The sequence below is a fragment of the Panulirus ornatus genome, chromosome 64 (genome assembly GCF_036320965.1).
Source record: "Panulirus ornatus isolate Po-2019 chromosome 64, ASM3632096v1, whole genome shotgun sequence".
Taxonomy (NCBI): Eukaryota; Metazoa; Arthropoda; class Malacostraca; order Decapoda; family Palinuridae; genus Panulirus; species Panulirus ornatus.
In genome coordinates this window covers 24,362,068-24,389,861 of record NC_092287.1, presented here as the reverse complement: position 1 = coordinate 24,389,861, position 27,794 = coordinate 24,362,068, and the positions used below count along the sequence as shown (strand labels likewise).

Genomic DNA, 27,794 nt, shown 5'->3' with positions numbered 1-27,794 from the left:
TTGGGAACCCCTCATGAATTTTGGTCAGTCCTGGTGAGGAGGAAGAGGACGAGGGGAAAAATATGAGGAACTGTGAGAAGTCTCGGGGGTCCCTCATGAATCCTGTCAGCCAGTGGTGTTCATTAGCGAGGAGGAGGGGGGGTAGGGGGGCAGGGGGCGGTGCGAGAAACAAACTGACTGGAAATAAGATAAAGACTGTGACGTCACAGGGCGAGGGAACGTGTGTGTGTGTGAGGGGGGGGAACTGTTAGGGAGGCTAGCAGACTTATGGCGATGGCTGGAGGAAGGGAGAACGGAGCCCCGTTGTTCTCCCTGTGTAGAACAGGGGGACATACTGTTTAGCAGAACAGGTAGAAAACCCTAGGGAAGCAGAAGAACAGACTTTGCAGAAGAAAACACTATATGAACAAGAGAACACTATGTGGATATTAGAACACTATATGAACAAGAGAATACTGTATATGAACAAGAGAACACTGTATATGAACAAGAGAACACTGTATATGAACAAGAGAAAATATTTAAAAAAGAACTCTGTGAATAGGAGAACACGTTGTAGAACAATGAAACTATGAGAACAGATGAACATACTGTGTAGGACTGTGTTGGAGAAGATGAGCAGATGAACAAAGCAGACTGTAGAACAGAACACCCTATGCAGCACTGTGTTGGAAAACACAGTCTGGAGAACAGAGAACACAAGGGGAACAGGGAAACAGAACACATATAGAAGAGAACACTGTGTAGGACAACAAAACACCTTAGAGAATGAAACACACTATGTAGAACAGAATACACGCGAAAATGTGTTCATCTGAACTTACTTTTCTGAAATATATATAAAAAAAAAGATACAGAATATGCTTATTGTCTTATATACTTTATATATACCTCTAATTGCTCCAAGAAAAAAAGTACCTCAAAATATATACTTCAGGGTATATACTTCAGAATATATGTGCACAGAATATTCCCCTGCGAATTCTATGGCTCAAGGCTCATTCCTGAAGATATTTACCAAATGATTATCACCTCATGTTTAATGCCAGATTACTTAAACACATGAGTGATCATTTTGTAACATAATTTCTGATGATTATATTTCATTTGATGGTAAGATATTATTAACTAGCGTCATATTACCTTCTCCCAATATCCAAATATCCGATCTTCCTCTCTCTCTCTCTCTCTCTCTCTCTCTCTCTCTCTCTCTCTCTCTCTCTCTCTCTCTCTCTCTCTCTCTCTCTCTCTCTCTCCTCCGCGTCCCCTCACCAGGTTATTGGCTTGGGTTATGAAGATTATTTCATCTCTGGAACTCTTAATTTCCAGGACTGTGTCCTTCTCCAGCGACGCGAGCGACGGCGCCTGGAAAAGAGAGGAGACTGGAAGAAAAGGGGAAAGAGGCTGATAGAAGATAACGGGGGAGGAGAGAGCGACAAGTGGAAAGAAAGATGGAAATAAGGAGGAGATAAGAGGATGACTGATAAAGAGGAAAAGTGGAATGAACGAAGAAATGAGATCATGGACGACGACCTATGCCGTAGTTCCAGGAGTCTCGTCTGTCTGGAACTGACCGGAACACAATGGCTCTTGAGGTGCTGGAACATACGGCCATTCCAGCCAGTGGTTCCCTTCTCCCCTCTCTTTCCTCCCCCTCCCTTGCTCTCTCTCTCTCTCTCTCTCTCTCTCTCTCTCTCTCTCTCTCTCTCTCTCTCTCTCTCTCTCTCTCTCTCTCAATTCCTTCCTTGCCCATTCCAGGGTCCGAGTGGTGGGGGTGGGGGAGGGGTGAAAATTGCGGTAATTATCAGAACAACGGACTGGAAGGACCGGCTGGAAGACGAGGTTCATCATTCCAGACCCTTCTGACCGCTTGGAGATGAGGAGATTTGACTCCCTCTTTCCAGCAGAGGCTCCCGGATCACCATTTGTTATGAAGACCTCTCCTGAAGGACGGGAACGCGACGCCCTTCCAAGAGCAGAGGAAACAAAAGTCGGTAATATCGGAGGACTGATCTTCCCCCTGATAGAAATTAATGGTGTCACAGATATGAACGGATCCCCCCAGCTCAACTTTCCAGTGATGGCAGCAAAATGAGATTATTTTTCTTCCCTGTTGATTTCGGAAAGTGACAATCATGGGCAGAATTCTCTTGTTTTTCCCGCGACCTCTTACGGCTTCAAGATAGAACGTCTGATATATCTGGAAGTATTATATATATAGAAGACCTTGCAGAGGAGACCCCCTGGAACCCTGGGACTGTTGACAGTGGTGTCTTCTGGTCCTCTGGAAGTGTCGACACTTGTGTTTTCTGGACCTCTGAAAGTGTCGACACTTGTGTCTTCTTGCCCTTTGTAAGTGTCGACGTGAGTATGGTTTAAGTACTCGACGGATGATCCCTTCATTGCTTATAAGAGTAAAAACCAGAAGCAAGACTGGAAAGTATTCAGATATTCCACCACAAACGTCGACCAAACTACTATACAACAAACTCTATGGCGGAAGAAAGCCTTGAAGTTTTACATACTTCTAACTGCCGAATGTGATCAATGATAAAACGTTCTAAACCAAAGAAAGCCTCGTAGTTTTACGTACTTCCTCCTAACTACCCATGTTTAACCGTGACCAAACCTATGACGTTGTTGTAGACCAACCTAAACCGCCTCAAATAAAGGACCTCCGCCCCTCGCCCCCCTCGTAACAGCAGACCCCCTTAACAGACCATCCTCGCCGCGGTATTACACCGTCTGCCATAATCGTCTTCGAGAAGTTCTGTAATCTGTGTGTCTGGCATAGATAACGGAAGTCAGCAGTCTCATTATTACCAGTAGAGTATCATGTTGGCTTAACTACTGACGTAACGAGGTGATTAACGACAGCTCAAGCCCGGCCACCTGGCTCTCTGCAACGCTAATGGCTCGGCACTACTGCCTCTCCCAACCGAGTATTTACTTCATTACGTATATATATATATATATATATATATATATATATATATATATATATATATATATATATATATATATATATATATATATATATATATATATATATATATATATATATATAGCTTTGTCTAAGACGCATCCATCCTTGACAGAAGAAAACACTTCTGGCTTCATTTATGCACTGTGATGACCCTTGATATAGCAAAGATATAGATACATCCTCGGGGGAGGTTGTATCTGGTGGTTCATTAAGAGAGGTCAAAGGGATGAGAGGAACAAGAGCAGCAGAATAAAGTTGAGTAATATTTCGCCCTGTGATCACATGCCGGATCTTAAGTTATTAGAAGTCCAAGAATATTGCTTTCCAGAGCCTAGGATTGGTCGGCCTCTCTCGCGAATTTCCTCTGTCTTAGGTCCAGTTCCAGCTTCCATTGGCCTCCTTGCCTACTCTAGAACCATGAGGTTGAGGCTTCCTCCTAGATTTTTTCTCTTGTCTTCTAAGTCACTTTCCATGCTGTGTGAATGAGATCAAAGTTCCTCACTCAAGATGAATGATTCAGCCTTCTGGAAAGGAATTTCTTGGCCTGGAAGTCCCAGTCTTCCAGCTTCATTGATCACTTAGTGGTACCGAGGTCGCTAGGGGACCGAGCGTCCAGTTTCCATAACCATTCCAGACCACCTCATTACCGAGATGACCGGCCCTCTCGCACGCAACCACGGCTTATTCCAGCTCAGGACCCGTTCCAGACCTCACTCATTAAGCCACAGTATAACTTATGTAGCATGACACACAGAAGCGGCCACCTCACTTTCTTAGGATCCTGGAACCTCCTGGAATGTGCCATCCTTTGGTAGTTTGTCGTTTGCTTACGTGATTTTAAGATCGTGTGGTTTACCTGGAAAAGTGGTATAGAGTCTCTTTGATACCATTAGGCTCTGGATGTGGTGATGGTGCTGGAGGTATTATATCCTGTGGCTGTCTTTAGTAAGTTAGGGAGAGTTAGGAATCTCTGTGGACCTCCTGCATCCAGAGGCTCAAAGGAACAATGTACAGTTCCGGGAATTGAGAGTTTTAAGACCGTGAGTTAACAGCTGTCTTAATTAAAGCTTCTGAAGGATATATATATATATATATATATATATATATATATATATATATATATATATATATATATATATATATATATATATATATATATATGAAACGTACGACCCTTGAGCACGACGGCACGACCCTAGGTTATGATACCCTGGCCTTTAACCTGACCATTAAGGGTCACTATGCGATGAGATCACATCAAACATGACGACCCGAGCATGTCATAAGGTCACACTTTGACCCACGAACTATACCACTTAGTAATATGATTCAGTCTACAGTTATGTAACACTGTACATGTGAGGATGATGATGATGAAATGGTGACGTTGTCATCCATAGGTGTAGTGAAGGTGATTTGAGCATGACTTGGTGATGATAGTGATGCAGTGATGATGACAGTGGTGTAATGCTGATAACAGTGGTATACTGAAGTGGTGATAGTAGTGGGTGTTATATGTATAAATCCTGACTGCGTTGATTAACATGTTAATGAATCCAAAGGCTTAGACAATTTAAACCTGACAGTACTACCAATTCTCAGGTGTAGAATCCCACTAACTGTAGAATATAGATTGGCAATATTGACTCAATAACAACGATAGGAGAAAAAAAAAAAAGGGTCGTTTGGTATGTAATTCTCTTGTTGGACGGGAAGTACATTACACGCACTCGAAGCTTCCCACATTAGCGGTTGCAATGTATTGATTCACCAGTGCAATAGCAATTTGTCATTGGTGTCGTCCGGGACCAGTCACGCTTGTTAACCACACACACACACACACACACCAACACACCTCCTCACCCCCCCTTGTTAACCACAGGGTAAGGAGTGAGGGTGGGTCACCTGCATGTGTGAGTTAACGAGACCTGGGGGTATAAGAGGGTTAATTGGGTCAACACCTGTTGGTGAATCAGTGGAGTCCCGAAGGTTGGAGTGGGAGGGCTTGGCTCCGCTTCTGTTTTAACCTAAGGTTGAGTCAGTTGGTGACCTTTATACACAGAATAACTGGCTTAGGAATATATGTCGATAGCCTGATGGTTCGTGAGTAGACTGGTGGGCAGACTGATGCATAGACAGATTAGATAGGTGGATTAAAAGGCAGATAGGGAGGCAGAGATGTAGAAAGGGGCTGAGTGGGTACATGGATAGTAATAGAATTATATTCATCTACAGGAGTAGGTTGGTAGATGTGTACGTTAGGCAGGTAGATGAATTCGTTTCAGTGACGATGTATGGAACAAGCAGGCCAGAATATATGGTTTAGAATTCTTTTAACCCTTGACTCCCCCGTGAGGTCAGGTATGATACCTAAATAGGAAAGTAAATGAGAAGGTAATAGAGTATTAAATCATGCCTACCAAATTTCAAGTCAATTGGCCTCAAAGTGAGCTGATGAATTAGTCTAATTGTTGATATAAAGAGGAAGAAACATACCTATAATAATATGTCATCATCACTAGGGAAGGAGACAATTAGCATGTAAACAAATAAACAATCGAGATAATGAAATGGCTACATACAAAACGACATAAGGGGATAGATGGATAGATTCATATAGATAAGAATATAGTCAAGATACATAGATAAATAGCTATATAGTCAACGAGATAGATGCATGAATAGATGTATAATCAGCGAGATAGATTGATAGATAAGTGGATGTTAGTGGATAGTTGATTAGAAAGGTGTATAGCAGATACACAGAGAAATAGATGGTATGATAAATTTTGTATCATATACCTTTATAACTTAACTATACATGATAGTACATATAGATAGTATGATAAAGTATTTATCCTTCAGCGATTGAACTTGTCTACAGCAAACATGAACTTGAAGAATCTTAAGATTTTTAGATCCTAAACTTTAAGAATTTTTAGAACTTAAGGTTTGGAATTGAAAAAGCTCAGATACTAGAACTTAAAGAATTTAAGGTTTTAGGACTTGAGTTTAAAACATCTTAGGTCTATGAACCTGAACTTTGCAAATTTAATAACTGAACTTGATGACCCTTACATCGAAGGGTCTGAACTTGAAACACTTTAGAACTTATAAGATCCTGAACTTAATATAAAAAAAAAAACGTTCATGGTATTGGAAGAACTTAATTTAGTCTCGGAACTTGTAGCTCTTAAAAAAAAAAAGCTTTAGCTCTGTACTTAGAGAATTTAAACTTAAAAACTTTGGAACTTGGAGTGAAGTGACCTGGCTGGTAATACGTTAGGGTTTTGCAGGCTTGCAATATAGATGACCTGTGTCTTGCAGTGCCTGCTTCAACTGCCAAATTTATAGGCGTCACCCAAGCAAATAACACCTGCAGTTTACCCAAGAAATATATATCAAACGGACTAATATATATATATATATATATATATATATATATATATATATATATATATATATATATATATATATATATATATATATATTATTTTATAAAAAATAATATATATATATATATATATATATATATATATATATATATATATATATATATATATATATATATATATATCGTGAGCCAGGTATCCATTTTATCCACTAACCTCTAGGGATGGATGAACAGCTGGGTTGACTGTGGACCGACCGCTGTAACTAGGATTCGAACCTATGCGCTCGACCCTGGGCGACCGATGAATGCGTCACGGACAGGAACGGTAAACGCTACACCACGGAAGTTTGTTGCGCCGGTGAATATATATATATATATATATATATATATATATATATATATATATATATATATATATTAGATGAGAACAATTTCACGTTAACATAACGTATTCTATAAAGTCCTCGAATTATACATAGATGCAGGACATTGCATATTAAACCTATATTTAGCTATGCCTAATTTTTTACTGTTAATTTCTATATGTTGTTGAATGTAATGGCAAAACCGGGAAAACGTCATTAACGCAGACTCATAGCGTAGTCAAATGGTAGAAAACGGTAATTGATAATTATGCAGCTGGTAAACAAACTATTTGCGTTCAGAATAAAGTATAAATGATCTGCTATAAACAAATCATGTCATAGAAGAGATTCGCACAGTGCTTCTATTATCCAGTAAGACTATTAAGCATATCATAAAGAATCCCATTGCGAGTTAATCTAGCTATTTACCATCGCACGAATCCACATTCCCGCCAAAAATGCATGACGTCAGGGTAGTCGGCGTGCTCCGCGTGACGTCACGTCACTGGGCGGGAAGATCCAACTCAAAAGTTTCAAAAGATGTATGTATTAATTCATGATTATTTGACAATAATTCCCTTCTTACATATTTTTCATTATTATATAGAATGTCAGTTTGAATGAAATTATGGGTTATGATATCGCATGTTTTATTTATATTAGAAAAATGTCTTGCCTTTTGAATATCCCGCCAAGTGCTGGATTGTCGTCCGGTTACATACATTGGCGGACGCTCCAAGACCTCCGTCTTAAGATTACTTATATAAAGTGCGTCAGTGAGTGTATCGACGTTAAGAGCGTGTGACAACGCTGTGTCTATCGTAAGGCAAACGTAAGTACATTCGATCAACTCTGGAAAATGTCGTTAGTGTTGAATTATAATGATAAACGATTGAATCTTGGATTGCAACGGTTATCATCAACTGGGTTGGTGCATTTGTAAGTGATCAAGGATTCTTATGATACTTTATAAGGCGTTTGTGAAGGACTAGATTGCATTTTAGTGTATATATATAGTGCAAATTGATGTGGAAGATCGAGTACAGTGGATGGATCGGAGGCAAATTGCAACATTGCCATAGGTAAGCACCAGTTCACTGTTTTACGACTCTTGAATACGATGTTATTACGACCTTTGACCACGTCGGTGTGATATGGGTATGATACCCTGGTCTTTTTTCACTGTGACCTTTAAGGGTCACGTCTAAGGCCAGGCCATCATGGGCGGAAGTCGTACCGTCGCGCTTAAGGGTCGTACTGTCGCGCTCAAGGGTCGTACTGTTATCGTATGCATGATTGTTCAAATAATATTTGCCTGTGGTAGTATGTATTGTTATTAAACCGGTTGTGATGGATAGATTGTTATGAATTTATATGGTTGTGACAACTTTGAGTGCCTATGAAACCGGTACCGGTTTCCCATTTCTCCGGAACCGGTATTGTTACAAGACCTGGGTTACGTCTTAAGCCCTTGGGACCTAACCGTCATATGAATCCACCACAGGCCCTGACGCAAGACACTGTGTAAGTAACGTAACGTAACGCAAGACCCTACCTAAGTAACGTAACGTAACGTAACGTAACCTAAGGTAACTACGCAAGGCCCTACCTAAGTAACGTAACGTAACGCAAGACCCTACCTAAGTAACGTAACGTAACGTAACGCAAGACCCTACCTAAGTAACGTAACGTAACCTAAAGTGATTACGCAAGACCCTACTTAAGTAACGTAACGTAACCTAAAGTAACTACGCAAGGCCCTACCTAAGTAACGTAACGTAACGCAAGACCCTCCCTAAGTAACAACATAACCCAAGGTAACTACGTAAGGCCGTACCTAAGTAACGTAACTTAACGTAACCTAAGGTAACTACGCAAAGCCCTAAATAAGTAACGTAACGTAACGTAACCTAACATAGGACACCCAGCCTAACCACCTTAACCTGCGCGTCGCAAGCTCCTTCTGAAGCCTCGTTCTTCTGCTGGTTCCGGGAACCGGTCCTTCTGAAGCCTCGTTCTTCTGCTGGTTCCGGGAACCGGAGGGAATCGGGTACCGATACCGGGGTTTCGAAGACCTTTCCTAAATGGTTCATATTATTTTTTTTTTTTTAACACTTTACAGGTAGTAACTAACCTAGGTTTTTGATGTTTTATCTACAGTAACTTTAGATTAAGATAGCTATGGCCAAGTAAGGTATATTTTACCGTAGGATAGCTATATTCTAACCGATTTAGCCATATTTTAGCTTGATTGCTATATTTTAGCCTAATATAGCTATATCTTAGTCTAATTTCTTATTTCAGTGTAATTGCTATATTCTATCCTAATACAGCTATATTTTAGCCTAGTTATCTATCTATGTTTCAGCCTAATAGCCATATTTTAGCGTAGTCTATTTGCAGTTCATACTGCATTTCAAAAATTATGCTTAAGTGTTCGGTACATCAATGATCAGTAAACAGTACATAGCAATAAGGCTATAGTTAGGGTTTACTTTCAGTAAACAGTTTACATAGCAATAAGGCTATAGTTAGGGTTTACTTTCAGTAAACAGTTTACATAGCAATAAGGCTATAGTTAGGGTTTACTTTCAGTAAACAGTTTACATAGCAATAAGGCTATAGTTAGGGTTTACTTTCAGTAAACAGTTTACATAGCAATAAGGCTATAGTTGTGGTTTACTTAAGTAAACCATTCATAGTTGGCTACTAAGATTTGCCTCTTAAGTGTACTTATAAACACTCAAGTGATGGTGCTAGGCTTTACATTGCTTGATGGTCCACATAGTAAACAGTTTACTAAACTAATAGTTTACCTTTTTTAAGTCTAAAAGTTAAGAGCTGATTATGGTAACGACTAGGTGTTATTTCACAAAGTAAAGTCAACTGAATCGCGAGTTAGCTTCTGTTTGTTGGTTTACACTCAATAGTTTACATTGATTTTGATTTGTGGTCAGCACAAAGTAAACCTAAGTGGTAGTTAAGGGTCTGGCTGTTGTTCTAAGGAAACAGTTTACAGAGAAACAACTTTGCTTTGGTCTACATAGTAAACAGTTTAGTGTGGACCTTCAGTTTGCATTGCTTAGTTATCAGCTAGGTTTTGGCTTCGGTGGATATGTTATTTAACTGTGCATAGAACACAGAACAAGGAAGAACAAGGCTCTCAAACGACCAACCATCAATTGTGATGATTTTATCACAGGCCTGGATGTCTGTGGTTGATATTTTCCTTTATTTATTATTGATAATTTTGCTGTGATTTATGTACCGCAGGTAAGTGATATTAATGTATGAACTAAACACAGTCATATACTGTATGTATGTTAAAGCATTTCATTGTCATGTTATTGGGTAAGTATGATTTACATGTTTAAGACAAGTGTAGTATGTAATTGTCGTTTCTTAGACATCCTTATTTTCCTCTCTCTCTCTCTCTCTCTCTCTCTCTCTCTCTCTCTCTCTCTCTCTCTCTCTCTCTCTCTCTCATATATTACCACTGTCTTTCCCAGCAGAAATGCTGAAATACTGTGATGATAACGTAATACCCTCTTAACAACGTAATTGCCACTCATCGTATTAGTCACAATGACCGTGATAGTTCAAAATACATAGAGGATCACCTAGATCTAATTGGTCCATCTGTTATATACTAGGAACATCTAAGAGTGTGTTAAAACAGGTTGGGGTAGCGAATAGTTTGCTCGTACACGGGATGGTTTCTCTGTAGTGTGTTGCAGAGAGTGGGGGTCTAGCTTGTGGTATTGGCAATTTGCAGTTTGTTACGAGATAAGCAGCTGTTAAGGATATTTACTTTATGCTGTAGAATCTGTGATTGTCATAGCAGAGTTTATGTAGCACTGGACCTGAAAAATATATGTGTAAGGTTTTTTGTCAAAGAAAAGAAAAACGATTGTTTAGATATTGCGATGTGACATTCAACACACTGTTTCTCGGAATGTTTTTGAATCGGGTTCAGTTCATCAGTACCACTTCTATAAAACTATTAAGTCCCCGTAAAGCAATCTTTTTTTTGTGTGTCTTATGTGACGATTGTTAAGTGATGAGGGTTTTCGATCGACTGAGTAAAATGCATTTAGCAATCTCTTAAGTCTTTACGTATATTTGAGATGTATGCTAATTTGTTGTTTTGTCTCACAAATATGATGCTGGTTTAAGGTTTTTAATGGAAATATTTTCGTTGTAATTATCGTTGCTGCAGAGGATTAAATTTTGGTATACTGGAGTATAATCAGGAGTTTGTTAATGTCTTGAACACAAAGGTATGGTCGTTGAGCGCGTCGGTACGACCCTTGGATATGACCCGTACCGTAAGTTCAAAGCTGGTACCGTCGTGCTCAAGGGGTCGTACCGTCGTGGTTAAGAGTCGTATCGTCGTGCTCAGGGGGTCGTACCGTCGTGATCAAGGGTCGTACCGTCGTGCTCAAGGGATCGTACCGTCGTCTTCATGGGTCGTTCCGTCGCTTTCAAGGTGTTTGCCATAGAAACTAGCCATCACAAACGAGTAATTGTATTTAATCACAAAAAAAACAGCAAAAAAGTGAAATCTACTCAGTTAGCTTTGTAACAGATGGTAATGTGTTAGTCTGTTGTCTTAATAGCACAGACGAGTCTCTGTGTTTGCGTTCCAGCCAACTGACCAGCGTGAGATGGTGGTTGGGTCTAGGGAATGTATGTTGGATTACTATTTTGTGTGTTACAGAGAGAGAATTTGAGAATTTGACATTCGTGTTGCCTCGTCTCTTAGCTTTGTATATATTTACCTACACAGGCTCCATCCTAAGCCAGCTGATATATATATATATATATATATATATATATATATATATATATATATATATATATATATATATATATATATGATTCCAGGAATTATTTTTTTTTAAGCAAGTGAAGATTGAACTAAGTGTTACCAACTCTTGCGAAGGGTGGAAGTATGAGCCGGTTGGCCACAGTGCACCGAGGGTCAGGGTCAGTTCTCCCTTGATTATGTCTTATTCCGGAGGCTTACATCTTCATCCAGTCAGCTCACCTGCACATCCTCCTTACTCCCCCAGTTGACCTCCCTCATCCCAGTGAAATCCCAGGAGGCCAAAAGTACCAGGACACACCATTGACCTGACAGAGTAACCAACCACTCCTGTGGGCTATTAATTACCCCTGGTATCTGCCAGTAAACAACCTCCCCCCCCCCCCCCCCACCATCCCTCTGGTGTACAGGCCAGCAACCACACCCCGACCCCCGGCACTAGTACCCCCCCCCCCCTCCTCCTCCTCTTCCCTCTCCCCCGGCGAGGCCCAGCAACCAACCCCCAGGTAGCGACAATCCCCGGGTAAATATAATCGCCTTTGCACGAACACATCACTTACCATCAACATTTACATTGTTTGCCTAGAAATGACAAATCCGTTTGACAGTTTTCTATGTCCGTTGCCGCCCTCGCCCCCTCCCTCCCTCCCCCCCCTTTGCAACAATGGCTGATTGGCAGTTACGTCACAAAATTGCTGGCGGACAACCCGCATTCAGGGCGGTTGGCGCGGATGATGGCAGAGGTCCTGAGGTGGAGAGTTACAGGGGGACCGGGGACCGAACCCCACGAACGTCTTTGAGGTGAGACTTTTAGAATTTACGAAAAATAAAGTTTATCTTAAATGGTTTCTTGTCTTGTCTCTTACCATATATATATATATATATATATATATATATATATATATATATATATATATATATATATATATATATATATAATGCAAAAGATCACAGTATTGTGCGTGATTGAGTAAATACTTGTATATACACTCGATGTATTATTTTAAAGATTTAGACCATGTGGGAGAGATTAGGTCAGACTCCTCTGTACATCATCTTTTTGCCTAGTGACTAATAACAATATTTTATAAGTCTTGGAACCTGCTATCACAGGTTAAAAGTGAAATTGCTGCTTTAAACACGTCTTAGTCACTGAGCAGACCAAACTGACGAAGATTCTCCGGTAATCTCTCTCTTTATTCTGAGTTCAGATTGTGTTTCATTTTATTATGTGTAATATTATGAAGAGTTTTGAAGTAATATGTAGCTTGTGGTTATATGGCTGAAGAAGTGATTCTTTCGCGGTAGATTCTGTTCCGTTGGATGTATTTCAGTCCGTTAAATGATACGTTATCAGTTTATCAGTGAAGGTAACACAGAGATTCAGTGGTGGTAACGCGCGCTAAGGAGGACTGAGCTGGACGACCAATTTCATCCCCCCCCCCCCAAAAAAAAAAAGAAAATTAGTATAGATGATGTTTTTTCCCCTCTGCTTACCATCTGTTGGTGTAGTTCATAGATGTTCACATTACAGTGACGAGGTGGAGCACACAATTGTAACAACACCCCCCCCCCCCTCCCCCTTCTCCCGCGATGTACGACTCGATTATGTGACAGAGGTGGGTTAATGTGTGACGTGGACCTTGAGCACGACAGAGCAGCTGCTGGGTATGGCGGTGTGACGCCTGTGACTGAACCCCCCCCCCCCCCACACACACACACACACCTCACCTCACCCACACCGGTAGTCAGGTCGAAGGTCACGTGAGAATGCCTAAGGATCGTACCGTCGTGTTCGAGGATCGTACCATCGTGTTCGAGGGTCGTACCGACGTGTTCAAGGGTCGTACCGACGTGTTCAAGGGTTGTACCGTCGTGTTCGAGGATCGTACCATCGTGTTCGAGGGTCGTACCGCCGTGTTCGAGGGTCGTACCGCCGTGTTCAAGGGTTGTACCGCCGTGTTCAAGGGTCGTACCGACGTGTTCAAGGGTCGTACCGACGTGTTCAAGGGTCGTACCGCCGTGTTCAAGGGTTGTACCGCCGTGTTCAAGGGTCGTACCGTCGTCTCAAGGGTCGTACCGCCGTGTTCAGAGGATTAGAAATGCTTTAGATTAAAACAAAAAGTTTATTATCATTGCGAGAGGAGACTCGATCCCTGGTTATGGGCAGCGGTGCGTCGATGTCATCCTGCGCGTCCATGCGGGAGGAGAATACCATTACCCGGTTGTAATGCTTACTTTGCGTCACTCAAGCTGTGGTTTATCGACCATAATGGCATGCACCCTTGACTTTATTGATGCGCCGCACACCACATACTTAACCTCTCTACACTGGAGGCTCTTTTTTTTGTTCTGGATACAAGGGTTTGTTTGTTTACAGTCTCTCTCTCTCTCTCTCTCTCTCTCTCTCTCTCTCTCTCTCTCTCTCTCTCTCTCTCTCTCTCTCTTACCCACGAATCTTATAACCTCTGCTTTACCTTCCATTCTCCATGCAACTCTCACTTCATCAGTCCAAACACTCTTCTTCATCTCTCGCTTCACCCTTCTCCTCTCCCGTTTCACCTCTCACTTCAACCCTCTCCTCTCCCTCTTACCTTTCAGCCACTTCGAATCCTCTCTCTAACTCGCACAGACGCCAGGTACAAAATGCCCCTTCAGGCCAGTAATGAGGGAAATTCTTGCTAATGGATGGAAACTTGATAACAGACAGACTGGAATTGATGAAATGTGTCTTGGAGTTATGCTGTGTTGACAAAGCTTTCTCTCTGGCTCGTGTTTGTGGGATGTCTTAGAATACGTTCCTGCGAAACATATCCTTCACGTCATATATTGTATATGTATATCATACATATGTTTATGTATCTACATTATCTGTATATTTCAGTATGTACAGTTAGATTGACTATTACCAAGATCTTGGGAAACCATTTCCACTAATATTAACATTGTTATATCATACCAGTGATACAGTTAACAATATATATATATATATATATATATATATATATATATATATATATATATATATATATATATATATATATATATATATATATTGAAGGAAATATAAAAATGTACATTTGTTTCATAAGGGTGCGACTTGTGTGCTGCGGGTATTTTCATATCGTCTGGGTCTGTCCATTGTAATTCACCAGTTCGGTCCACTCGTATGATAAAGTGTCTTATGTACTTCACGCTCTCTGGTGAATTATCGCGTGAAATATATATAATTTTAGCCACACCGTTCCGATTTTTTCCGTTAGCGGTTATTTTAGCCTTCGAATTTGCATCTGGGTCGATGTGGGTGAAAAGGATACATACGTTGTTGGTTGAATGAGCAGCGTGTTAGTTGCCGTGATGGCGAGGGCCCGGTAGATAGATGGATCTATCTGTCAACCCTCCCCCCCCCCCCCCCCCCCAGCAATTTTCCTCAACCGTCGCTTTCAGACTCAACCATAGGGGGGGGGGGGGGGGGAGGCAAACCACATAGGTAGAATGCAGCAGTGTCGCAAGCATGAGTGACAGACGAACTTGTTTGTCTTGCTTGGTACGCGTGGCAACCCCCCGAGAATGACGGATTGAATAAATGCAATTTTGTACTGTAGTAATAATAGTAGCATCAGCTTCACCATCCTGTCTCCATCTATGTACAACGTGAGGGAGTTGCTGGAGGAGCCTTCTGCTTCCTCCATCTGTATAACCGGAAGGGAAAGTAGTGGTTGGGAAGGAACCTTCTGCTTTACTATCTCATCTCCATCTATATAGATTAGGAGTGGAGAATAGCATTTACTATCCCTCGAGCAGATAACCTCGTCATAGACCATCAGGTCCTGCTTATGTAATTCACTATAACCCGTTAATACTCATGTATAACCTTAACTAGACGGAGTTGAGACATATAGTATATATATGATGTATGATATACATAGTATATATGTTGCATAATATATAGCATATATGTTGTATGATGTATAGTATATATGATGCGAACTGTTTTCCATGGTTGGTATATATATATATATATATATATATATATATATATATATATATATATATATATATATATATATATATGGGCAAAACCTTCCCCTTGCATAGTATTGTAGTATGTGACGACAGATGTCAACACCATTGCATGTTTAACCTGTGTGACTGACGACTCCGGGGTTGTGGTGGATGGTTGAGGGGGCAGGGTGTGTGTGTGTGTGTGAGACATGCAGGATGCGCGTGCATGACGTGTCGTGATGACCCGCACGCGCGCTGCCCTGCACGCGGTAATGGGAAGCGTCTAGCCTAACAAGGATATAATCAGTGTGTCAACACGGTACGCTGTGGTTATTCACTTCTGGCATTGTGAGGGGGGCAGCCTCGCCCATCGATCTGCGCATTATCTGCAGTGGGCGAAGGTGAAACCACTTAACTCAGGGGGTGTCTCTGTGGGCAGTCGGGGGTACCTCATGGGGGTGGGGGGAGTTCGTGATTCGTGGGGGTTGGAGGGGTGGATGTGGTGGGTGATTGATAGAGGGTGGTGTGTGTGTGTGTGTGGGAGATTGGTCAGGGGGTTGAGAGAGGGGTGGGCGGAGATTGGTGTAGGGAGGGGTTTATAGGGGGTTGATTCGGGGGTGTTGGAGATTGGTGCAAGGGGGGTTATAGGGGACTGAGAGAAGGGGTGTGATTGGTGCAGCTGGGGAGGGGTTGTGGGGACATTGATTAGGGAGGGTGTTGGGGATTGGAGAGGTGGAAATGGGTGTAGGGAAACATATAGAGTTGCAGGTGTCTCTGTATTTTTCTATGTTTAGCTCTCTCTCTCTCTCTCTCTCTCTCTCTCTCTCTCTCTCTCTCTCTCTCTCTCTCTCTCTCTCTCTCTCTCAGCAGATAACTGATATACGATACATCTACATCCGTGTCATAAAGCGTTATAGTATCGAAAGAACTATAGAAATTTAAGTAAAAAGTTGAGGTCTGTATTTCTGGCCAGATCAGGAATTTATGAATATTGGACGAACTTTAAACACACCTTTGACTTTTATTCAGTATAGTATCATAACTATTGATAGGAAATATTTCTTAATTTAGCCAGATTCTCCTCATTATGTATGTATAATGACAATTTCTGTAGTTTCCTTTGAATCCCTACATTCTTGTGAATAGGTTATTGAACGTATGGTATTGAACAAATGAAATCAGCCATGAAGTAGTTCATGGACTCTCAGATACATATTTAGAGACAAAACTAAAGTATTATCTCTCCCAGATACATATTTAGAGACATTACCAAAGTATTATCTCTCCCAGATACTTGGCTGGGCTCAGGTCACGTTCTTCCTCCACACTTAACCACCAACTTACCCCAAATATTTTCATTTGAAATTCTGTAACAGCGTGTGAGCTGTGCGTGTGTGCCCGTGTAGACTCCGGACCCCAAGTGATTTTTGCTGTTTTCAGGAATGGCAAGCACCACTTGCTGCTTGTAAGCAGTACACTCTCAGATTTTAACCACCCAACCCCACCTCTGATGTTCTCCTGTTCTGGTTTTTCTATGGTGTATTTTTGTTTCACTGTGGTTTGGCTTGGTTTAATGAAGAGTTTATCAGTAATGACACAGACACGTACAGTATACACACACACACACACATATTTCAGTGTGATTCCATGTTTGTAATTACTTATTTGTTGAGTATGGAGAGAAGGTTCTATACGCTCTTGCATCCCCCCCCCCCATCACTTGTGTGCATATGTGGTGTTTTTTTCTGTATATGTGTGCTTGTTTTTCTGAGCTTATATCAATGTTTCTGTGTGTGTGTGTGTGTGTGTGTGTGTGTGTGTGTGTGTACCACAACCATTAACCGATTAGGTTCGCCAACATCAACAGGGGTTGGAACCTCCTGCCAGTGAGGGTAGGGAAGAATCACAACCCCCTTGTATATCCCACCATGATTCTCCTTATTACTCCTTCATCTGTGTCTAGCAACACGTGTATAAGACCTCGCCCGGTCATAGAGCTTAGTATCATCACTACTGATCGAGGAGTCATGACCTTTATCTCCAGGTGTGGCATTCGTCTCTCTTGCTCTTATAAGCTGAACCTGTCTTGATAATGTGACGTCGCCTAGAGGGATCTAAGCAACGCGCCACAATAGAGACGGAAGTTCTGTCCGATATCTACGAACTGGACGACCTAATGGACACAGTGATGATAGATTTTTCTTCTCGTGTCGAGATCTCGAAATTCTCGTTTTTAATTGTTGATGCTGATTGGATGATCCGCAGACAGTAGGCGCAAAGGAATAGCCCCGCCAGTTGTTATAGCAGGACGCCAAGCTTGGTCTCATATTTATTGATACACTGATGACTGCTCCACTGCTAGAGGGAGAGAGAGAGAGAGAGAGAGAGAGAGAGAGAGACTGAGACGTCAGAGGTACGATACTATTTGCAGTGGGATCTCGCTCTTGCGCCGGTCGTATTTACATTCTGTACAGTGGAGTGCACGTTCAAATACGTTATGGGGTTTGTATGTGTTATCAATCCAGGTAAGGCTCAGGTCTAGAGTTGTAGAGATGTGTGGTCCATAAGGTGACGAGGTTGTAGTAAGGAATGACACGTGTAGGGAACATGTGTCGTGTTGTTTCAAATTGGTTTACTTTAGATTCTTATTAAGACGCAATCTAGACCTTCAGGACTTCTTATGAGGTAGACAGGGTGATAATAGTAGACTTAGGTGGTGTAGTTGAACATGAACCAGCTGATGGTGGAGAAGAAATTGATGATGGGCCGAAGGGGGACGGGGGGGGGGGGGTTGCCTTAATGAACTACGTGTTGATGTCAAGTTTGGATCTCTGCCATCACACTTGGTTTCATTCCCAGCAGCTGTGTTGTTACATTGGTTTAACGCTGCCCTTACTGTTGCTATGATTGGTTTATCTCCTTTTTAGTTATCACCAGAAAGGGTTTACCTGCTTAACATGCCAGAGTTGGTTTTATGGCCCCCTTATCTTGCCTCAGCTGGTTTATATACCCTCAGGTCTCGCCAGGGATGGTTTATTTCCCCCTAACTGTACGTATGGGTGGTTTGATTCCCCCCCCCCCCCCACTTAACTGTGGTGGTTTACACCGCGCCGTAGTTACCGCCAAAGATGGTTTAATATCCCCGCTAACGTTTGCCAGATGTAGTTCAGTTGAACAGCTTCTGATAAAGATTGTTCGATGCCCTCAAACTCCAGCTATGCTGTGTTCCTTCCATATTAGCGATGCTGGTTTGATCCCCCCGACTGCTTGGTTTAGCTCCTCTCACTCGCCAGAACACTGACCTATTCTTCTTTGAATGTTGTCAGAAGTGATGAAGCAGACGTCTCCTAACATCTGCCCTCAGCAAGCCTCATTTCATTTAACTGTTGCCAAATCCGTCGTCTTAACTCGTAGTTACTGGCCTAAAAAGACCCGTCAGGCTTCTCTGGCAATTGCCGAAACTGGTTTAACTCGCGTCAGCTGGTTTTAATGAATGGGTTTACTTTCTCTCTCTCTCTCTCTCTCTCTCTCTCTCTCTCTCTCTCTCTCTCTCTCTCTCTCTCTCTCTCTCTCCGAATATTGAGAGAGCAGCTCCTCATTTATGTCAACGAGCGTAATAACACTTCTCAAATAGTGTCTTTTTTATTCCTGATATTTTTTCTTTTTCTTTTTTTTACGCCATCTGTTTCTGTTCCTCCAATCGCTGTGTCTGTTCCCCCCGTCATTCTTGTGGTGATTCCATACTATAATTTCCGTCCTTCTACTCGCTCATTAGCTTCTATGTTTGAGCATAACCACAGCGCATGAGAATAAACTCTGATGACTTGTAGATTTTCTGTGTGTGTGCGTGTGTGTGTGTGTGTGTGGGTGTGTGTGTGTGTGTGTGTGTGTGTGTGTGTCTTACGGATGTTATTTTTAACGTTCTGTTCTGAATGCATCTGAGGGACGTGGACGCCTCGTTGGCTGTCGACATCGAAACTATGATTTAAGTGCCCGTAGAGTTTACGTAAACCACTAGGAATATATGTAGTGGTTGTTGAATTGGAGGCTACCTCACCACATTTACGAGAGGAACATCGTTTAGTCTTCAACATACCACAATCTTTCACCATATACCATAATATGGGTTGTATGATGCTGGATGTTGTGGAAATATAACATAATATGTTAAGGTTGTATATACCACTATATTGTTAACGGCCCTGCTCCTGTTTGTACCGTCACATCGCCATATACCTTTAGAACATGGGAAGGGTAGGTAACAGGTGAGATGGTCCGTGCTGAGGTTATCTGCGATCATGATAATATATCGATAATGGAAAAGGGATAGTAAAGCAGGTGGCACCTGTAAGGAACTTACAAGTTACGTCTTTGTCCTTAAGTATTTAAGATCCTCTCCTCCTTGAAGCAGCTTTGAACTTCAGTTACGTTCTACAATGACGAAGTTAACACCCGGTGAATCATGTGCTTGCACTGATGGCTCCGCATGAGGTGAAGATACTAAACAAAGGCAACTTTTTTCCTTTTTATCTTGCCTAAAGAAACTTAATTCTTTTTAGAACAGTTTTAGTATCCCACGTATATGGTCTTGTTCTGTCTTTGTATATTCTATCCTTTATTTGTTACCTAGATTATCTTTTAATCTTTAATTGTTTCTGGTTTGTCGTCACTCTTATAATGTCGTAATTTCCCTCTACGACAAAGTTATTCTAAGTTTATACTTTTGACTATATTTTCGTCTAAAATTCGTAAGATTTTACCATGTTTATATTCCTGATATTCTATATTCGTTTGCATCATTCTATCTCATTTTTAAACTAGATTCTCTCATACACACTGAGGTTCATTCTTTCTCTTGTTCACATTTTGTCTATATTTTTTGTATATTACTTCTTGTATCTTCGTGTATTTTTCGTTGTCTCGGTATGAGTCTAATATCCCCATCTTTACCAGACCACAGACACAGACGGTACGACCCCTGGGTTTATAACGACCCGGCCTATGATATGACCATAAAAGTAGGCTACCATACTGAAGGGTCGTACCGTCGTACACAAGGGTCGTACCGTCGTGCACAAGGGTCGTACCGTTGTACACAAGGGAATCAACCCCCCAAAAAAGCTCACGTCTCATACTCTCCTTGTGTCGCCATAGTTTTACATAGACTGTTTCTACCCCCCCCCCCCCCCCATATATAGGTCGTTGGACCTGAGGCTACCCCAGGTCGAACGACACACACACACACACACACACACACACACGTATGATCAGCGCATCAAAAGGCTCTTCCTCAGAGCCCAAACAGAAGGCTCCTTGAACTTCAACTCTTGCCCTCTCGCGCCGTAGGCAGACGCACCACAACCCACAACCCCACCAGTTGAACAGCTTACGACCTTAGTTCCTTGTATGATACGGGTCAAGGTCCGTCAGGATCGTGGCATGAGGGATAAGGGCCTTCGCACCCACCCACCCCCCCGGTTCTCTGCCTTGCTATTCGGGGGGAAGATTTTAATAATGATCAAGGCTTTAATTAATCAAACTTTCAGGCGGGGTTGCCAGCACTTCTTCATTACCCCAGCATCGTGGGGTTGGTCTGTGGGCTGGGGTTTTTTTTTTCTTCTTTTTTGGGCGAGTGGAGCATGGGTTTTTGGGCGAGTGGAGCATGGGTTTTTGGCGGTGTTTAGCGACTTAGATCGTGTGCGGTGGGAGTGAGATGGTGTTTTTGAGATGAATATTCGTTTATTCTCTCTTTTTAAGGTATTTGGCGACGTAGATGTTGCTGATGATAGACTTTGGCGTGTTTGATATTGATGATATTTTTGGCGGTACTTGGTGACTCAGTGCTGTAGACGTAATATTTCGCGAGTTGAAAAAAAAGAAGAGTTCGGATTTTTGACGGTATTTCGCGGCTTTGATTTAGGTCGCGTTGTTTAGTTATTTTTGGCGAGGTAGGTTTGATGGTTTGTTGGTGGTATTTGGCGAATGAGATGTGTGGGTGATGCTATTTGGCGATTGATGAGTTGGTGGTGACATCTGGCGATATTTGGAGAGATCGTATTTTGATGAATATATATAAGTTACATCAGTATTGTATTTTTTATTTTTTTTTTTACGATATTTGTATTGTGTCTTGCACTATGTAGTGACGTGTAGGTAAGCGATGTGTAGATGATGTTTGGCGGACTTCAAGCTTCGCCCGGGGCGATCTTTGATGTTTCTTGGCGATCGAGGATGTTAAATGAGGTGATCTGATTGACGATATTCAGCGATCTCAATTGTGTGTCCCTTGCGATATTCTGCGATCGAATGTTGCGATATTCAGTGATGTCTGTGTTGTATTGAGCGATCTTAGGCAATTTTGTGATGTTATTGGTGTTATATTTTTGTTTCGCGATATATTGGCGATATCTAAATCGATTTTGCGATCATTAATGACACACAAGACTGGAGGGGGGGGGGGGTATGTTACTCCCCTGTCATGATAAGTTTCTCTCTCTCTCTCTCTCTCTCTCTCTCTCTCTCTCTCTCTCTCTCTCTCTCTCTGAGATCATCCCCATCTTTTCCATAAAAACCAGGCCCATCTTATACCTTCCCTGGCTCTTTCATTTAGACACTGAGGAAGAGAGAGAGAAAAAAAAAGGCAAGAGGTAATTAGGTCTTCAGCTCGCTGTTTGCTAATTATAACTGATACAGGGGTTCGAACCCTCTTATCAGTCTACTGAAGTATAATCAGTAGACTGAGTGATTGATGTGGTGGGTATGTGTATCAGGGAAACATCCCTAAAACGTCACCGTGGATCATTTCTAAAACATCACATTGGAACATCCCTAAAACATCACCTTGGAACATCCCTAAAACATTCCATGGAGCATCCCTAAAACCACCTTGGAACATCCCTAAACCATCACTTGGGACATCCCTACACCACCACCTTGGAACATCCCTAAAACATTACCTTGGAACATCCCTAAAACATCACCTTGGAACATCCCTAAAACATTACCTTGGAACATCCCTAAAACATCACCTTGGAACATCCCTAAAACATCACCTTGGAACATCCCTAAAACATTCTCCATGGAAGATCCCTAAAACATCAACTTGGAATATCCCTAAACCATCACTTTGGAACATCCCAACACCACCACCTTGGAACATCCCTAAAACATCACCACCAATGAACATCCCTAAACCCACTCCCTACTCCTGTGTTACAGACCCGTCACAAAAAGAAAAAAAAACGTACAATCGTAGTTTTAATAAGGTCGTGACCGACATTATTACCGAGACACGGTCCAAAAAAAAAAAAAAAAAAAAATGTTCCCTCTTGATAACCTAACCAAAAAGCCAGTTAATGAAAGAACCGAAAGTCCCTACCAACCAACCCCACCCCCCTCCACCACCACCCCCACCTCCGTTTTCTTTGCCTAAGGTGGCGAGCGTCAGGAGAATCACCGTCTCTGTATAATAACCGACCCCCGGGTCTACCCCCAGCACACGCTCTTCTACTTTTTCCCCCGCGCGATCGTGACGGAAGACCCGCAATCTGATTGTTTTAAATCTTCTTGACATTATCCCCATCACTGGCGCCCCTACCCCCCACCCCCTCCCTCCTGCCTGTGTGTGAGCGCCCCCCCCCCCCCCCCACGTCACAACCACGCGGCCAGTTCAGTAGCGGCGGCGGTCATGTGGTTAGTGGAATGTGTGCGTGTGTGTGTGTGTGTGTGTGCTCGTGCTCTCTCTCTCTCTCTCTCTCTCTCTCTCTCTCTCTCTCTCTCTCTCTCTCTCTCTCTCTCTCTTTCTCTCTAACTCCCTCTCTCTCTCTTTCATATCTATCTCTAGGATAAGATTGGCTTAATGACGCCGGGGAGAGAGAGAGAGAGAGAGAGAGAGAGAGAGAGAGAGAGAGAGAGAGAGAGAGAGAGAGATTTAAACTTTAATCCTCTCGTGCGAATTTATGATTAGATATCGTAAATATAATCCAATGTGAGGAAGGGAGAGGGTCGGGGGCGTGTGTGTGTGGGTGTATGATGTGGGGGCGGGGTATGGTGGTTGTGTGGTTGGACTCGTAAAAAGGGATTTTATTATTGATATTATTATTATTATTATTATTATTATTATTATTATTATTATTATTATTATTATTCAAGCAAGACCGGGTTAACATGACGCTCAACGTGTTCACTTGTGGTTGAGACCAAACTTTAAGCATAGGTTAGGAAACAAGACGTCGAACTCTGCTTACTTTTTATATTTGTATGTATATGTTATACATAATCGCTGTTTCCCGCGTCTGTGATGTAGCGGCAGGAAACAGACGAAGAATGAGCCCATCCACTCATACATATATACATAGATGCTTATATATATATATATATATATATATATATATATATATATATATATATATATATATATATATGTATATATATATACATGTGTGTGTGTGTGTTTTCTATTCTCTGTCGATGATAAACGTATAAATGATTTATTTCACAAGAATACCGTTGCGCTTATCCACCACCGTCTTGTCTAAACCAGATTTTGACATAAAAGTAATAATAACGACTGTGTTTAATTCCTTATTATTTTAATATAATCTTGAGCAGTGTTAACCTTGTTTAGCCGTCTTGGATCACGCTCTTGTTTGTACACGGCGAGGGAAAAAAACCTCTTTTTTTTTTTTTTCTGGGTTGGGGTGATGATGTTGGCGAGGGTGGGTGGGTGAGTGGGGCTCGCCCTACACCACACACTTCCAGACGTACCCCCTCACTCGTGATGGATCATTGTAATTACCTGAATAGATGATTAGCAACTGTGTTTATCTCCGTAGTGACGCTAGCCATCTCCCCTTGACGGCCGGGTCGTGGTTTCCTTCAGGGAGAGGGAGACAGACAGACCCTCCCTCCCTCCCTCCTCCTCCTCCTCCTCAACCTCCTCTCCCCAAAGCGTGTTGGTGGAGTTAGGGAGATAAGCATTGGTGGAATTATCTCGACGCGGCGTAAGGTTGGAGTCGAGAGGTAAACAGTATGTTTGGATGCCTTCAGTTGGCAGGGGGAGAGAGAGATTGCATGTGTGTGTGTGTGTGTGTAGCTGTTCCTCATTGTCTATCACAAATCCGGATTCATAATCTAATTTGATTGTGTTCTCTTATAGTTCAGTTGATGTTCATAGCGTATAAATTAAACTGGCTTACCCATAAATATATATATATATATATATATATATATATATATATATATATATATATATATATATATATATATATATATATATATATGTGTGTGTGTGTGTGTGTGTGTGTACATGTGTCTATGATATGTAGGTCGAACATCTGTCAAAGTAAAAATGAATATGAAGGAATGTTATTTTATAGTTTCGGACACTAGAGTTAATCTGTAGACGCATCTTAAGGTCTGTTCAGGAGGATCTAAGGATATTGGTCCTTATCTACTGTTTGGTAAAAGCAAAACTTTTGCTAAAGCTTATTATACGATACCTTTAACAGGAGCTGGTTGGTAGAGACAGAAAGATGAGACCTGCTTATGGTATAGGAGAAAAGATACTGGCAAGTGGTTAACGAAATTGAAGATAATGGGGCAGCAGAGGAAAGATAAGATGATAAAGGGTGGGATTTGAAGTTAATGAGGGATAGCGAAGGTAAGATACAAAGATGCAGAACAAGATATGAAGATACTGGGGGAACGCTTTACCGTACGTATAGTTGGGATGATACACGCAGGAATTTGAAGATAATCAGGCAGCTAAGTTAAGATAGGAAGATACAGAGCGAGATTTGAGGGTTATAGGGTAGTTAAAGTAAAGACAGAATTATAGAGATATAGAATCGCTTCATGTAAAGCAGTAGAGGATAGTAAAAGGCACAGATTATTGTAACATCCCCTGAAATACAAGTGAATAGAAACTGCTTTGCGATGTCTTAAGGTGAGGTTGGGAATAATATCATACGTAAATGTCTTGTTAAGTTTGATAGCTGTTCGTTGATGAGAGATCATTAAACCTGAAATTGTAACTTGCAAATATAATTAGAAAAATGTATGATATCGAATGCGCTGCATATATATATATATATATATATATATATATATATATATATATATATATATATATATATATATATATATAGGGGAGAAAGAATACTTCCCATGTATTTCCTGCGTGTCGTAGAAGGCGACTAAAAGGGGAGGGAGCGGGGGGCTGGAAATCCTCCCCTCATTTTTTGTTTCTCCAAAAGAAGGAACACAGAAGGGGGCCAGTTGAGGATATTCCCTCAAAGGCCTAGTCCTCTGTTCTTAACGCTACCTCGCTAACGCAGGAAGTGGCGAATAGTATGAAAGAAAGAAAGAAAAAGAAAGATATATATATATATATATATATATATATATATATATATATATTATATATATATATATATATATATATATAAAGTGTGTGTGAGTATGTGATTTTCAAGGTGCTCTTGTAGCCCAAGGCTGCGCTACTTCCAGTAACAGGGAAATGTCGACTCCTTTGAACTGGAAAGTTCTTTAACGAAACTGTACGCCCAATATACACTTGAGAAAAAATAGCGTTTGATGATAATTTCGTTATGTTGAGCAATTTCTAAAGTAATTTATCGGGAGATGGATAAATCTATGTTTCCCTCCTCTGGATTCAGTGTGGGGAGAAGTTTGATAACGCTAAGAAAAATTAAGACGATAATAACTTCACCACGAATGTCATAAGAAGAAATGACGCACTTAAGTTCCTAGGAATGGTATGGAGAGAGAGAGAGAGAGAGAGAGAGAGAGAGAGAGAGAGAGAGAGAGAGAGAGAGAGAGAGGAAGTGCTTGTAAGGTGACGTACAGAGAATAATATGACCTTCGTCAGGCCGCTTGCAATGTTTGTGTCCATCATACAGTAGAAGGCGTTTGTGTATGTATGTATGTGGGGGAAGATACATGTTTATGTTAGCCCAGTTTACACCTGTAAATATCTGTGGGAAAGTAAACACTAGTGGTGAAGGTAAATGAATCCGAGGATGGTGCTTGGTGTAGATTTTGTAATCACAGTGGAAAGATGGTATTTCCTTCATTTTATATTCGAAGTTGGATTATTTTTTCATATTCATTCTTAGAATTATTTCTTTTTTGTTATATTTATTCTTAGAATTATTTCTTTTTATATTCATTCTTAGAATTATTTTTTTTTGGTTATATTCATTCTTAGTCACTGCTTTATTTTCCATGTATCGTATGATATATTCTTCTTGCTTGATGTTTTATATGTTTTTAGAACTATATATATATATATATATATATATATATATATATATATATATATATATATTTGGAAGAATCGGTTTAATTAGATTTATCATAGGTCAAATTATTCATTATTTTATTTTTGGAAAGGGATTTATCAAGACAAGATTACAGTTTGAAATAAACTTAGTTTTTGAAAATTTAAATTAAAACTAATGTGAAACATATTACCTTATTTTCGATTTAAAATTCATATTTTAGGAGTAGACAAAAGAAAGGTTTAAGAAATTGTTTTCTTTAGAATTTCGTAATTTAACAAACATCTTTTTGTTTTTAACTTGATATGTTATCGCCTCATTTCCCGGACTCCTTAATGTGGACCACAATATTCCCAACAGAACGGGAGATAGCAAACCCGAGCTATACCATAAAGGAGTATTCTATAGCAGTGGTAGGAAGAGGGAACTGAACAGATTTTATCATTACTATTCACAGTTTATTCCATATTATTTTCTATTCATTTGTTATGTAAGGTCACCAGACTCCGCGTCCGTGTGAAAAGTCACTTTTGGCGAGGGTTTGTTGTGCCAGTTTACGAAAAGGGGCGAGTACATTGCCGCCAAGGAACTGCTCATTCCATAGGAGTCCATCATTCCCCTGCTACTGATTGTAGCGCAGCCTTGAAGCTGCAGGAGCCCAATTTGAAAGATTTCCTGGGATTGTATGATGATAATTATAATATAACATAGGTTGTAACCATGCATGTATACTTTCCCTAAGGACAGAGGGAGATAGGATACTGCCCATGAATAGCCCCCACGTGTCGTAGAGGGCGACTATAAGGTGTTGGGCAAGCGCTGGTAATCTTTCTTCTGTATTATCACTTCTTTTAAAAGTGGAGAACAGAAGGAGCCAAGCGAGGATTTTTTTCTTCGAAGGCCCGTTTGTCTG

General features: G+C 41.1%; 1 protein-coding gene across 1 annotated transcript in view; it reads left to right on the top strand.

The window, feature by feature from the left end:
* The first annotated feature begins 7,756 nt into the window (after positions 1-7,756).
* Positions 7,757-27,794, top strand: part of nuf (rab11 family-interacting protein nuf) — a 555,321-nt gene continuing 535,283 nt past the window's right edge. The window contains exon 1 of the mRNA XM_071657543.1: positions 7,757-7,827. Within this exon, the coding sequence (XP_071513644.1) occupies positions 7,772-7,827 (56 nt within the window). The 5' untranslated portion in view covers positions 7,757-7,771. The remainder of the gene's footprint in view (positions 7,828-27,794) is intronic.